Raw genomic sequence first — 14,512 nt, forward strand, 5'->3', positions numbered from 1 at the left:
CTTTGTTTCACATGGCACCTGCCACGACTCCCTGGTTCCTCCTCTGCTGGGTCTATCACAGCCGGTCCCAGGGGTCAATGGGGGGTTTGCCGTGGGTCAGAGCAGGCTGCGGGTTCTGGACCCCGCCCCGGCCCGTGATTAACCCTGTTCAATGTGGGGCAGGAGCTGGGGCGTGTTGGCACCTCCAGCCCTTTATTACATCTCCATGAACACAACAAGGCCCAGAGTGATTTAGCTGCCAGGCCTTCTGGGCCCCCCCATGGCGGGCATTTGGGGGGAGCCAGCTGGGGGGAGCTGGGAGTTTGAGGGAAGTAGGTTGGGGATGTCGGGAGGGGGGTTGAGGGGAGAGGGGTCGGGATGGGTGCAGGAGTTTGAGGGCAGACAGGCTCCCCATAAAGATCAGAACCGGGGGCCAGGATTGTTTGGGGGTGTGAGGGGGGAGGGGGCAGACAGTGCTCCCCAGGAGGGAGCTGCCATTTCCACCCCTCGGCAGCTTCCCCTTCTCACTACCCCCCTCCTACTCCTGCCCCCTCAGTCCTGGGTCCCTCACTTTCTTTCCCCTCAGTCTTCTGCCTCCACAACACCCTTTACCCCTCTCTGCCCCAGGGAGGGAGGTCGGGGTGTGTGAGGGGATAGGGGATGGGGATAGGGCAGAACGGGGGAGGGGACAGGGGCGTGAGAGGACACAAGGGTGGTGAAGGGACATGGGACAGGGGGCAGAATTGTGGGGATGGGGACCTAATGGGGGGGACGGGGGATGGGACTGTCACGGAGTCCCCGGGCGATGCTCTGGAACTGCTCCCCACGAAGCCAGGCAGGACTCTGGGGAAGTCTCTGTGTGAGCAGCCTGTCTTCAGGGCAAGAAGCTCACACGGCTTCCACCTTCCTGGGCCTGACCTCGGAGCATTCAGCATCCTCTGCCCCTCCGTGCCCTTCCCACAGCGGGTCTGCCCAGGCGGGGTCCTGCCCCCCAACTTTGCAGTCAGAAGTGACTCTCAGACCTGGTCTACACTAGGAGCTGAGGTTGAATTTAGCAGCATTAAATCGATTTAACCCTGCACCCGTCCACATGACGAAGCCCTTTTTCTTGACTTAAAGGATTCTTAAAACCGATTTCTTTACTCCACCCCTGACAAGGGGATTAGCGCTGAAATTGGCCTTGCTGGGTCGAAATTGGGGTAGTGTGGACGCAATTCGACAGGATTGGCCTCCAGGAGGTATCCCAGAGTGCTCCATTGTGACCGCTCTGGATAGCACTCTCAACTCAGATGCACTGGCCAGGTAGACAGGAAAAGACCCGCAAGCTTTTGAGTCTCATTTCCTGTTTGGCCAGCGTGGCAAGCTGCAGGTGAGTGCAGAGCTCATCAGCAGAGGTGACCATGATGGAGTCCCAGAATCGCAAAAGAGCTCAAGCATGGACCGAACGGGAGGTACGGGATCTGATGGCTGTATGGGGAGAGGAATCCGTGCTATCAGAACTCCGTTCCAGTTTTTGAAATGCCAAAACATTTGTCAAAATCTCCCAGGGCATGAAGGACAGAGGCCATAACAGGGACCCGAAGCAGTGCCGTGTGAAACTTAAGGAGCTGAGGCAAGCCTACCAGAAAACCAGAGAGGCAAACGGCCGCTCCGGGTCAGAGCCCCAAACATGCCATTTCTATGATGAGGTTCATGCCATTTTAGGGGGTTCAGCCACCACTACCCCGGCTGTGTGCTTTGACTCCGTCAATGGGGAGGGAGGCAACACGGAAGCAGGTTTTGGGGACGAGGAAGATGATGATGAGGTTGTAGATAGCTCACAGCAAGAAAGCAGAGAAACCGGTTTTCCCAACAGCCGGGAACTGTTTCTCACCCTGGACCTAGAGCCAGTACCCCCCAAACCCACTCAAGGCTGCCTCCCGGACTCGCCAGGCGGAGAAGGACCTCTGGTGAGTCTACCTTTTTAAATAGTGTACATGCTTTAAAAGCAAGTGTGTTTAATGATTCATTTTCCCTGGCATTCGCGGCCAGTACAGCTACTGGAAAAGTCTATTAATGTGTCTGGGGATGGAGCGGAAATCCTCCAGGGACATCTCCATAAAGCGCTCCTGGATGTACTCCCAAAGCCTTTGCAAAAGGTTTCTGGGGAGAGCAGCCTTATTTCCTCCACCGTGGTAGGACACTTTACCATGCCAGACCAGTAGCACGTAGTCGGGAATCACTGTGGAACAAAGCATTGCAGTGTATGTTTGCTGGAGTTCAAACAACATCCTTTCTTTATCTCTCTGTGTTATCCTCAGGAGAGTGACATCATTCATGGTCACCTGGTTGAAATAGGGTGCTTTTCTTCAGGGGACATTCAGAGGTGGCCGTTCCTGCTGGGCTGTTTGCCTGTGGCTGAACAGAAATGTTCCCCGCTGTTAGCCATGCGGTGGGGAGAGGGGTTAGCCACACGGTGGGGGGAGGCAAAATGCGACCTTGTAACGAAAGCACATGTGCTATGTATGTAATGTTAACAGCAACCGTGAAAGAGTGTACCCATTGTTCTGAAAAATGTGTCTTTTTAAATACCACTCTCCTTTTTTTTTCTCCACCAGCTGCATGTGTTTCAAGGATCACAGGATCTTCTCCTTCCCAGAGGCTAGTGAAGATTAGAAGGCGAAAAAAACGCACTCGCGATGAAATGTTCTCTGACCTCATGCTGTCCTCCCACACTGACAGAGCACAGACGAATGCGTGGAGGCAGACAATGTCATAGTGCAGGAAAGCACAAAATGATGGGGAGGAGAGGTGGCGGGCTGAAGAGAGTAAGTGGCAGGCTGAAGAGAGGGCTGAAGCTGAAAGGTGGCGGCAGCGTGATGAGAGGAGGCAGGATTCAATGCTGAAGCTGCTGGAGGATCAAGCAAATATGGAGCACAGACCGCCGCTACAGCCCCTGTGTAACCAACCGCCCTGCTCCCCAAGTTCCATAGCCTCGTCACCCAGACGCCCAAGAACGCGGTGGGGGGGCCTCCGGCCACCCAGCCACTCCACCCCAGAGGATTGCCCAAGCAACAGAAGGCTGGCATTCAATAAGTTTTAAAGTGCTGTGTGGCCTAGTCCTTCCCTCCTCCATCACCCCTCCCAGGTTATCTTGGCAGTTATCCCCCTATTTGTGTGATGAATTAATAAAGAATGCATGGATGTGAAGCAACAATGACTTTATTACCTCTGCAAGTGGTGATCGAAGGGGGAAGGGGAGGGTGGTTAGCTTACAGGGAAGTAGAGTGAACCAAAGGGGGGGGGGGGGCGGGTTTCATCAAGGAGAAACAAACAGAACTTTCACACCGTAGCCTGGCCAGTCATGAAACTGGTTTTCAAAGCTTCTCTGATGTGCACGGCGCCCTCCCGTGCTCTTCTAACAGCCCTGGTGTCTGGCTGTGCGTAAGCAGTGGCCAGGCGATTTGCCTCAACCTCCCACCCCACCATAAACATCTCCCCCTTACTCTCAGAGATATTGTGGAGCGCACAGCAAGCAGTAATAACAATGGGAATATTGGTTTCGCTGAGGTCTAACTGAGTCAGTAAACTGCACCAGCGTGCTTTTAAACGTCCAAATGCACATTCTACCACCATTCTGCACTTGCTCAGCCTGTAGCTGAACAACTCCTGACTGCTGTCCAGGCTGCGTGTGTGTGGCTTCATGAGCCATGGCGTTAAGGGGTAGGCTGGGTCCCCAAGGATAACTATAGGCATTTCAACATCCCTAAGGGTTATTTTCTGGTCTGGGAAGAAAGTTCCTTCCTGCAGCTTTTGAAACAGACCAGAGTTCCTGAAGATGCGAGCGTCATGTACCTTTCCTGGCCATCCCACGTTGATCTTGCTGAAACATCCTTTGTGATCCACCAGGGCTTGAAGCACTATTGAAAAGTACCCCTTGTGGTTTATGTACTCGCTGGCTTGGTGCTTCGGTGCCAAGATAGGGATATGGGTTCTGTCTATGGCCCCACCACAGTTAGGGAATCCCATTGCAGCAAAGCCATCCACTATGACCTGCACATTTCCCAGGGTCACTACCCTTGATATCAGCAGATCTTTGATTGCGTTGCCTACTTGCATCACAGCAGCCCCAACAGTAGATTTGTCCACTCCAAATTGATTCCCGACTGACCGGTAGCTGTCTGCGGTTGCAAGCTTCCACAGGGCTATTGCCACTCGCTTCTCAGCTGTGAGGGCTGCTCTCATCTTGGTATTCTGGCGCTTCAGGGCAGGGGAAAGCAAGGCACAAAGTTCCATGAAAGTGCCCTTATGCATGTGAAAGTTTCACAGCCGCTGGGAATCGTCCCAGACCTGCAACGCTATGCGGTCCCACCAGTCTGAGCTTGTTTCCCGGTTCCAGAATCGGTGTTCCACGGCATGAACCTGCCCCATTAGCACCATGATGCCCACATTGCCAGGGCCCGTGCTTTGAGAGAAGTCTGTGTCCATGTCCTCATCACTCTCGTCATCGCACTGACGTCGCCTCCTCGCCTGCTTTCACTTTGGCAGGTTCTGGTGCTGCATATATTGCTGGATAATGCGCGTGGTGTTTAATGTGCTCCTAATTGCCAAAGTGATCTGAGCGGGCTCCATGCTTGCCGTGGTGTGGCGTCCGCATGGCAAAAAGACGTTGCTGCCGGCACCCAGTGCCGAGAAGCAAAACAACAGCAGGGGTTCGTTACGCGGTGTGTGTCACCCAATAATCACAACGGGGTGGAGAAGCAGAAAAGTTTATTTGCAGCTGTAAACAAGGTACAGGGAGAATAGAATCTCAAATCCTGCACCCAGAGCAGGAAGTTACACAGGCTTTTATACATCCTTTCTTCAGCATACTTATCCAATAGCAAGCTGCCCTAGGTATCCATATAGCCAGCCAATCCAGTTCCCAGCTAGTTCCCTTGTTCTCTGTATCATTTGTTAAACCATACATAAAGCTGCTTTATTCAGCATTGTTCTTCCATATCTGCCCTGTTTGGCCTTGTTTAGTTTCAGGCAGTCTGACTCTGCAACATATTGTTGCAGATCCTCAGCATAACTGCTGCGAGTGCCTCCAGGCGGGGGGGTGGGGGGCAAGGACACCTGGGCCTAGTGCAAAGGGGCTTCATCGACACTCGTGGTCTTCCATCCCCTCGAGTTACCTAGTGGCCATGCCCCAGTGTCCCCAACAATGTGGAACCATTGTCTGCTGTTGCCCTGACGGAGGGAGGGGCGACTGACGACATGGCTTACAGGGTTGTCTTATAGGGAATTAAAATCAACAAAGGGGGTGGCTTTACACCAAGGAGAAACAAAAACACTGTCAAACAGAACGTCCCCCTCAAGGATTGAACTCAAATCCCTGGATTTAGCAGGCCAATGCTTAACCCACTGAGCTATCTCTCCCCCTGGTATTCTGGGTAGGACAGAATCTCTATTAAACTTTTCCAGGTGCCCCTGACAGAGCTCACTGAAACAATCATTGGCCGTTGATTTCACGGAGGGAGAGGGGAGCAAAAGAATACAAAACAAATCTGGTCTATTTCTTGTTTTGATCCACTCCATCTATCTTCTACATCTTTGGCTGGCAGAAGACGGTGCAGTAGGACGGCTAGCCATCCTCATCTCCTGGCTGCTCGGCAGAAGACGGTGCAATAGTGCTGCCGGCAGGACTGAAGAGTAAGACCTGCTCGAGTCACTCCTATTTCAGTCCCTGTGGCCATGTCTGCCCAGGAGCTCCTGACCAACCTTACCAAGGTGGCCAAGAGCTCCTAGGACATGAGGACGATGGTTATCAGGCCTATGCACCGTCTGCTGCCACAAGGCAATGAGCTGCAGCTGTGTAGCAATGCAGTCCCGCGTCTGCCAGCACCCAGGAGACGTAGGGTGACAGTGAGCTGAGCGGGCTCCATGCTTGCCGTGGTATGACATCTACACAGGTAACTCACGAAAAAAGGCGCGAAACGATTGTCTGCCATTGCTTCCACGGAGGGAGGGAGGGAAGGGGGGGGCCTGACGACATGTGCCCAGAACCACCCGCGACAATGTTTTTTGCCCCATCAGGCACTGGGATCTCAACCCAGAATTCCAATGGGTGGCAGAGACTGCGGGAACTGTGGGATGGCTACCCACAGTGCAATGCTCCGGAAGTCGACGCGAGCCTCGGTATTGTGGAAGCGCTCTGCCCAGTTAATAGAGTTAATGAACTTAGAGCATTTTGTGTGGGGACGCACACACTCGACTATATAAAAACGATTTCCAAAAACCAACTTCTATAAATTCGACCTAATTTCATTGTGTAGACATACCCTTAGCCAGCCAGTAAAACAGAGTTTTATTAGACGACAGGAACATGGTCTAAAACAGAGCTTGTAAGTGCAGAGAACCGGACCACTCAGCTGGGTCCATTTTGGGGGGCAGTGAGCCAGACAACCACGTCTGCCCTTCACTCCATGTCTCCAGCCAGCCCCAAACTGAAACTCCTTCCAGCCCCTCCTCCTCTGGGCTTTGTCCCTTTCCAGGGCCAGGAGGGTACCTGATTCCTTTGTTCTCCAACCCTTTATCTCTCACCTTGCAGGGGGGAAGGGCCCAGGCCATCACTTGCCAGGAGACAGACTGTCAGCCATTTATATACACTGACCCTTTGCTCTGCAACAATTACACCCCCTTATCCCACCACCTAGAGACTTGAGAAATGCATAGGGGAAACTGAGGCACCCCTACAGTATTGAGAGGAAACATTAAGAACAGTCCCACTTCGTCACAGGGACACAGGCCAGGGGGCAGAAAGATGGAGACAGGGACATGAGGGGACACGGAATGGTGGGACATGTACAGGGGCGAGGATACAGGCCAGGTGGCTGAGGATCCCAAAGCGTGAATGTCGGGGGTGTGGGGTGAAGGGTAAACAAGCTGGGGAGCCAGAGATTGGGCATCCGCTGGGGGTGGGGGAGGGGAGATTCTCTTGAGCTCTGTCCCTGTTAACTTGCCCCCTCCCCTTTCTGGGGGGGCGGGTTGGCTCCCTCCCACCCCCCGTGTCCCTTTTGCAGCATCTTGAGGTGAGGTCTGCCCTGGGCCCTGAGATGCGCAGACCCACTGCCCCGGGTATGGGATCGGGAAGGGACACGGGGTCTTTCACCTCTAGAGGGTGGCTCAAATCTGTGTCCTTTTCTCTTAGCACTAGACCACACCCCCCCAACCAGAGCCAGGAGAGAACCCAGGAGTCCTGGCTCCCAGCCACCCCCATCCCCCAATCACTAGACCCCATTCCCCTTCCAGAGCCGGGGTATAGAACAGGGTAGGTGCCGGGCATCAGGTTTTAATGGAATTTCACTGGCAGTAGCAGGAACAGGAAGCAAGCGCCGGCTCTGGCCAGACTTCCCCTTTCCCAGATTTATCCACTCCTTCTTTATCAACTCAGGATCTACATTTACCCCTCCCTCCCCTGCTCACGGGGACCAGAAACCACAACCCCCACCCCCCTCAAACCCCCCTGTTGTGTCTCTGTGCCACATCACTCAGCTAAGAACGGCGTGTGCAGCGATGGTACCTGAGAAGGAGGTTGGCCAGGTGCCTCCACACTCATGCTCCAGGGCTGGGGGTGGGCCCAGCTGGGTCAGGAAGGAATCTCTTTCCCGCGCCTTGGGAGAGGGTTTCTTTGTGGGGGGCACTGTGTGGGGGTGTAGAAGCCCTCCTCTGCTCTGAGCTGCTGCTCCAGGGAGGCTAGACGGGCCTGTTGGAAAAGCTCAGGGCAGCCTGGACACCTCTTAACACCTCCTGAGATTCCCCTGTTCTCAGCTGGTCCGCGGACTGGGCAACTCCCATGTGGGGCTGGGGGGTGCTGGTGGGTGGCGTGGGACCAGGCAGCTGCAGGAGGGGATGTGGTTTGCTGGGTGTTGCAGGGAGCTGGCTTTGCTCTGACCACGGTAGATTTGGGCTGGAGATTGCAGAGAAACCAGCTGATGGGGAAGAAAGGGGCCGAGCGCATCACGGGCTTCCTGGGGCTGCAGCCCCCGGCGCAGTTCCTCATTCCGCTCGCACTCGGGCCTCAGGCTCAGTGGAGCTCAGCACTGGGGTGTTGGTGGCAGCCCTGAGGGGCCCCCCACTGCCCCATCATGGCGTCTGCTCTCACCGTCCTCTTCCTCGGTAAGTATCAGAGACAGCCAGGGCGTGTGTTCATGTGCGGAGGGATCTGAGACCAGGGCGTGTGCCCATGGCGGGGTGGGGTGGGGTGGAAATGAGACCAGGGTGCGGGATCCAGTTGCTCTGGGATCTGGTCACTAACGAGCCGTCTCCTCTCCAGGCTGCTGGCTGGCCGGGCACAGCGGGGCGTGGGGAGGTGAGTATCAGTCTGGGGGGAGAACAGTAACATCAAGGATGGGGGAGGGGATCTGAGTCCTGAACCTTACCCAAAACTCAACACAAACTCCCCCTGGGCGCTCAGACCCGTCCCAGTTCTTCTCTGCCCCGCCCCACCAGGGAGTAACGAGGAGCCAACCTTGGCTGCCAGGGTCTGAGAAAGCAGATGGGAACCATCCACTGGTTCATTGTCCTGCCCCCCCAGGCTGGGAAGATTGAGGGGGGGGAATGTGGATTTATTTCAGCTCATACAAACCCTAACAGGGCCCATCGTGGGCTCTAGATCCCCTCGGGGTAACCGAAACGTTCACGGTCAGTGCAGCCGTGGGGAAGAATCCCCCCAGATCATCCCCTGCCCCAACACCTCCCTCCCCTGCACTCACAGCCGCCCACCCTGCGATCCCAAGGCCTGGGGAAAGGTGGGTCTCTGCACTGATGGGACGCTCAGAGCCAGGCTCTGCCCTGAGCCCAGCAGAGGGGACAGAGTCACTGGGGGGTTCCCCAGCCGGGGGGAGAAGCAGCCACTGGACATTCAGGACTGAGGGAGGGGGGATCCCTGCCCCCAGCGGGAGCTGCAGTGCAGGGAGGCCTTTCCCAGGTAACACATCAGTTAGGGGGTGACGGGCGGAGCTGAAGATTATAAACCTCAGTGGATAGTAGAGACTTGCACAGTCCCCTACAAGTCAGGGGTGGTGCTGTGTGTAAGCCGGGGAATGGTCCCGCTATTGTGGGGAACTTTCCTGGCTTATACCCACCCCGGTGGGATTGGCTAGCGAAAGGATCTGAGTTCTCACTCCCCCTCCCTTTACCCAGCGGCCTGCCTGACCTGGAGGGCTCCCCTTCCTCCCTCCCATGTGGCAGAGTCCTCGTAACCCTGGCAAGGCTGGGCCCCAGATTCCCGGGGGGCTCGACCCCCAACCTTGTTGTGGTCACTTCAGGAAGGGGCGAGGGTGTCCCCTGTCCCGGGTGCTCTCTCTGCGCTGGACGCTTCCCTGACCCCCTGATCATTACGGACAATTTCTTACACAAGAATCAATTTTGAAAAATAAGGAAAAAAATGGGGAAGGTGAAAGGAAAACCCGTCACCCCGCTCTGTGGCCCGGGGACATCACAGCCAGCGTGTCTGGGGCTCCGGTGGCTGCAGCTCCGCTCCCAGGACAGGGCTGCTCTGTGGGCTGCTGCTTTGACTCTGCTCCCAGCACGGACCTCCTCCCCGGGCTGCTGTTCTGGCCCCTCTGGCTGGCCTGGCTCTGGGTGCTCCCAGCTCAGCTCGGGCCCCTGCTTTCTCCTTAGCTCGGCCCCCCTCTGTCTGCCCCAGGCAACTCCAGCTCACCCAGAGGACGGGACCCCCTGGATTCCTGACTAGCCCGCTGGCCCTGGCAATCAGGCTCACCTGGAGCGTTGGCCTCTCCCCATTGTTCCTGGGGACTGTCGGTCTCAGGGTCCTGGATTCCCATCAACCCTTCCCCTTGGTGCTGGGAGCGAGCAACCAAAACTCCCTGAGTGAATGTCAGTAAGGGGACAACAGACCCGTTACATGTTCACAGAACCCAGGAGTCCTGGCCCCCATCCTCCCTGCTCTCCCCACTAGAGCCCACTCCCCTCCCAGAGCCAGGGACAGACCCCGAAGTAATGGCCCACATCCTCCTGCTCTCCTGCCTAGACCCCAAGCCCCTCCCAGAGCCAGGGACAGAACCCAGGAGTCCTGGCTCCCAGCCCCCTCCCAGCAGAGAAGCCAGGGCGTGAATGGACCCCTAGAGACTGGACTGGTGTGTCACCCACTTGGGAGCAGAGCTTTGGGCCCCCAGGGGCTGGGGTTGCTCCGTGTCTCATGCTGTTAGCCCAGGGCTCGGAGGAAACTCTGGGTCCCTGTGGAAAGGCATCCAGGAGCCCGTCCCCAGGCCCCCAGGTCTGACCCCCCACTGAGGCTGCTTGGTGAGGACGGGCCCCAGGACTGGGTGACGGGGCCTGTGTCTAACGGCCTGTCTGCTTCCCCCTGCAGAGCCCAGCTACTCCAAACCCAGCATCTCCCTCAGCCCCAGCGGAGGGGTCTCCCTGGGGGGAGCCGTGGCCGTCTGGTGTCGGGGGCAGCACCGGGGCATGCGGTTTGTGCTGAATAAAGAGGGACGCCATTTCCCACCCATGGCTTCGAAGGGGTTTGAGGCTGTGTTTCCCATCAGCAACGTGAGCTGGGAGGACAGGGGGAACTACAGCTGCTCCTATCAGAACAGATCGGGGTCAGCCGCCGCATCGCCCCCCAGCGACCCCGTGGAGCTGGTGGTGAGAGGTGAGGGGAGCTGCTCGCTGTCCCCGTTCCCAGCCCCACCCCCAGCCCGACCCTCACGGCTGCTCGGTCCTAATGGGACGCTCAGAGCCAGGCTCTGCCCTGAGCCCTGACCCCGCAGTGGGGATGCCCAGCCGGGGAGCGGGGATGGAGTCACTGGGGGGTTCCCCAGCCAGGGGGGAGCAGCAGCCCCTGGGGACTTGGGGCAGGGAGGTGACTTTAACGCTGCCCCTTGTGCGTAGGAACCGTGAGTCGCTATTTAATCCCGTGATCCCCTCCCCTCTGTTCTCCTGGCGAGGCCACAGAATCTGTGTGATGGGAGCACATCGCGGTTTTCAAAAGTGTCCTTCTCTGTCGGGGGGCCTCAATCTTGGGGGATCTCAGACCGACCGCCCACAAACGGAGACACGCACAGTTAGTGGAGACCTCTGCAAACACTGGCCTCAATAGCACTGGATCCCTTGTGTTGGGGGAGCATGTAATGCCCCTGCCATGGTCAGGGCCCCTTTGTGCCCGGCGCTGCATAAACACAGAGTGAAGAGACGGTCCCTGCCCCTGGGAGCTCAGGAAGGAAAGTGAATCTGACTGTGACTCAGTTTGCCCCTGTAGAATGGGGATAAAGATACCTCGCTGCCTCCCAGGGGGCTGACTTCCTTCCTGTGTGGGGCTCAGGCCCTATAGTGCCAGGATCCAGAGAGCAGCCTCTGAGTCGCCCTGTGCTCGGGGGGAGGGGAAAGGGGGGATGCAGTGAATGAGGCAGGGGCCACACACGACGTATCAGAACCCCAAGAACTAGGCAGCTATGGCTCCATGTGTATGGGACTGGGAGCCCAGGTCACAGGGCCAGGTTTCTGGGTCAGGGGGACTCTGGAATCTGGGAGAGAATCTCTGCTAGGGAGCCCCTGGATCTGCCCATGCCAGGGCCAGACGGGGAATCATCGAAGATTAGGGTTGGAAGAGACCTCAGGAGGTCATCTTCTCCAACCCCCTGCTCAAAGCAGGACCAACGCCAACTAAATCATCCCAGCCAGGGCTTTGTCAAGCCGGGCCTTAAAAACCTCTAAGGATGGAGATTCCACCACCTCCCTAGGGAACCATTCCAGTGCCTCACCGCCCTCCTAGTGAAATAGTTGTTACGGGTTGGATCACAGAAACCGCCTTGAGGCTCCCAACTGATGTGCCAAGACTACTTCTGCCCCTGCCCTCCTTGCCAGCTTGGGACTCCAGAATCCTGCCTGGCTGCGCCAGACGTGCTTGCCGGCCAGAAACACAGACCCAGGTCTGAACCACGTCCCACAAGCTACAAGCTTAACTGAGAGCAGCTTACAGAAGTGTTCCTGTCTATAACACTCAGATGCCCAACTCCCAGTCGGGTCTAAACCCCAAATAAGTTTGTTTTACTCTGTATAAAGCTTATACAGGGTAAACTCATAAATTGTTCGCCCTCTATAACACTGATCGAAAGATATGCACAGCTGTTTGCAACCCCATCCCCCAGGTATTAATACATACTGTGGCTTAATTAATAAGTAAAAAGTGATTTTATTAAATACAGAAAGTAGGATTTAAGTGGTTCCAAGTAGTAACAGACAGAACAAAGTGAATTACCAAGCAAAATAAAACAAAACACGCATGATTATGTCTAATCAAACTGAATACAGATAAAAACCTCACCAGTTCCAGTAAGCTTCCTTTTACAGACAAATCCCCTTCTAGTCTGGGTCCAGCTATCACTCACATCCCCTGTAGTTACTGTCCTTTGTTCCAGTTTCTTTCAGGTATCTTTGGGGGCGGAGAGGCTCTCTCTTTAGCCAGGTGAAGACAAAATGGAGGTGTCATCCAGAGGTTTAAATAGACTTTCTCTTGTGGGTGGAGACCCCCTCCTCTCTCCTATGCAAAGTCCAGCTACAAAATGGAGTTTTGGAGTCACCTGGGCAAGTCACATGTCCATGCAGGACTGAGTTCCTTACCAGCCATGCCACATTCCTGGGAAAGCCCAGATGTGGACTGGCATCTCCAAGTTCATTGTTGGCTTCAGGGCTTCTTGATTGGGCACTTACTGAGAACAGTCCTTTCTCAGGAAGCTGACCAACTGCTTCACTAAAACCTACTCAGAATCAAACAAGAACGCAGCCAATACTCATAACTTCGAATACGATAATGACACATGGATACAAATAGGATGAATAGATTCAGTAGGTGATAACCTTGAAAGAGATATGTTCGCTGTGGGAAGCGCATGGAGGGGCAGAGGATGCTCTGGAACTGCTCCCCATGAAGCCAGTCAGGACTCTGGGGCAGTCGCCTTTCTGTGAGCAGCCTGTCTGCAGGACACACAGCTGACACGGCTTCCACCTTCCTGGGTCTGACCTCGGAGCATTCAGCTTACTCTGCCCCTCCATGCGCTTCCCACAGCGAGTCCGCCCAGGTGGGGTCCTGGGGAAGCCAGAGGGTTCTGCACCCTAACTTCGCAGTCAGACGTAACTCTCAGCCAGCCAGTAAAACAGAAGGTTTATTAGACGACAGGAACATGGTCTAAAACAGATCTTGTAGGTGCAGAGAACTGGACCCCTCAGCTGGGTCCATTTTCGGGGGCAGTGAGCCAGACAACCACGTCTGCCCTTCTCTCCATGTCTCCAGCAAGCCCCAAACTGAAATCCCCCCTCCCAGCCCCTCCTCCTCTGGGCTTTGTCCCTTTCCAGGGGCAGGAGGGCACTTGATTCCTTTGTTCTCCAACCTTTTAGCTCTCACCTTGCAGGGGGGAAGGGCCCAGGCCATCAGGTGCCTGGAAACAGGGTGTCGGCCATTCTCTGTGTCCAGACCCCTGCACACACCTGCCCTCTAGGGCTCTGCAATGATCATACACCCTTATCCCACCCCCTAGATACTTAAGAACTGCCTAGGGGAAACTTAGGCGCCCCCACACAATTCAGAGAAAACATTAAGAACAGTCCCACTTCTTCACACATATATACATTGACAAGTATATTTTCATAAAGCCTTATGGGGGCACAGTCACAATAGTGTTTCCTAATATCCAAACGAGACCTCCCCCACTGCAACCTGAGACCATCGCTCCTTGTTCTGTCATCTGCCCCCACTGAGAACAGCCCAGCTCCATCCTCTTTGGAGCCCCCCTTCAGGGAGTTGAAGGCTGCTATCAAATCCCCCCTCACTCTTCTCTTCTGCAGCTGGAGGCCGGGGCTGGGTGGGTGCCCAGGTCTGGCTCTCACAGCCTGTCTCCTGTGTGCAGATCCCAGCTTACCCAGACCCTCCATCTCTCTGAGCCCCACTGGGGTCACCGCCCCAGGGGCAGACGTCACCATCCGGTGTCAGGGGCAGCGCCAGGACGTGAGGTTCTTCCTGCACAAGGCTGGAGACCTGAACCCGCCGCGACACATGGACCCTGCTGGGGACGGGGCCGAGTTCCACATCCCCACCGTGGGCCGGCAGCACGGAGGGAACTACAGCTGCAGCTACCGGCCCCGATCAGAGCCCTTCAACTCCTCGGACCCCAGCGACCCCGTGCAGCTGGTGGTAGCAGGTGAGGGGCCCGGCTCCACGTCCCCGCTCCCAGCCGGACCCTCAGAAGGTCGGCACCCAGATGGGATGCTCAGAGCCAGGCTTTGCCCCGAGCCCTGGGACTCCCGTGGACAGGGAGCGGGGACAGTGTCACTGGGGGGTTCCCAAGGCAGGGGGAACAGCAGCTCCTGGAGGTTCACAGCTGAGGGACAGGGCATCCCTGCCCCCTGTGGGAGCTGCAGAGCAGGGGCCTTTCCAAGGGGATGCTCCCCCGGCTGCCCCCGCACTGGGGATGCACAGAGGAATCAGGGCCCAGGGGCTGCCCAGCCAGCTCCGTCCCCAGCCACAAACCCCCCTCCCCGGGACTGACAGTAA

General features: G+C 56.2%; 1 protein-coding gene across 1 annotated transcript in view; it reads left to right on the forward strand.

The window, feature by feature from the left end:
* Positions 1–14,512, forward strand: part of LOC119564877 (immunoglobulin superfamily member 1-like) — a 967,916-nt gene that overhangs the window by 172,168 nt on the left and 781,236 nt on the right. The window contains exon 11 of the mRNA XM_043534610.1: positions 13,869–14,159. Within this exon, the coding sequence (XP_043390545.1) occupies positions 13,869–14,159 (291 nt within the window). The remainder of the gene's footprint in view (positions 1–13,868; positions 14,160–14,512) is intronic.

This window comes from Chelonia mydas, chromosome 23, assembly GCF_015237465.2.
Source record: "Chelonia mydas isolate rCheMyd1 chromosome 23, rCheMyd1.pri.v2, whole genome shotgun sequence".
Classification (NCBI taxonomy): Eukaryota; Metazoa; Chordata; order Testudines; family Cheloniidae; genus Chelonia; species Chelonia mydas.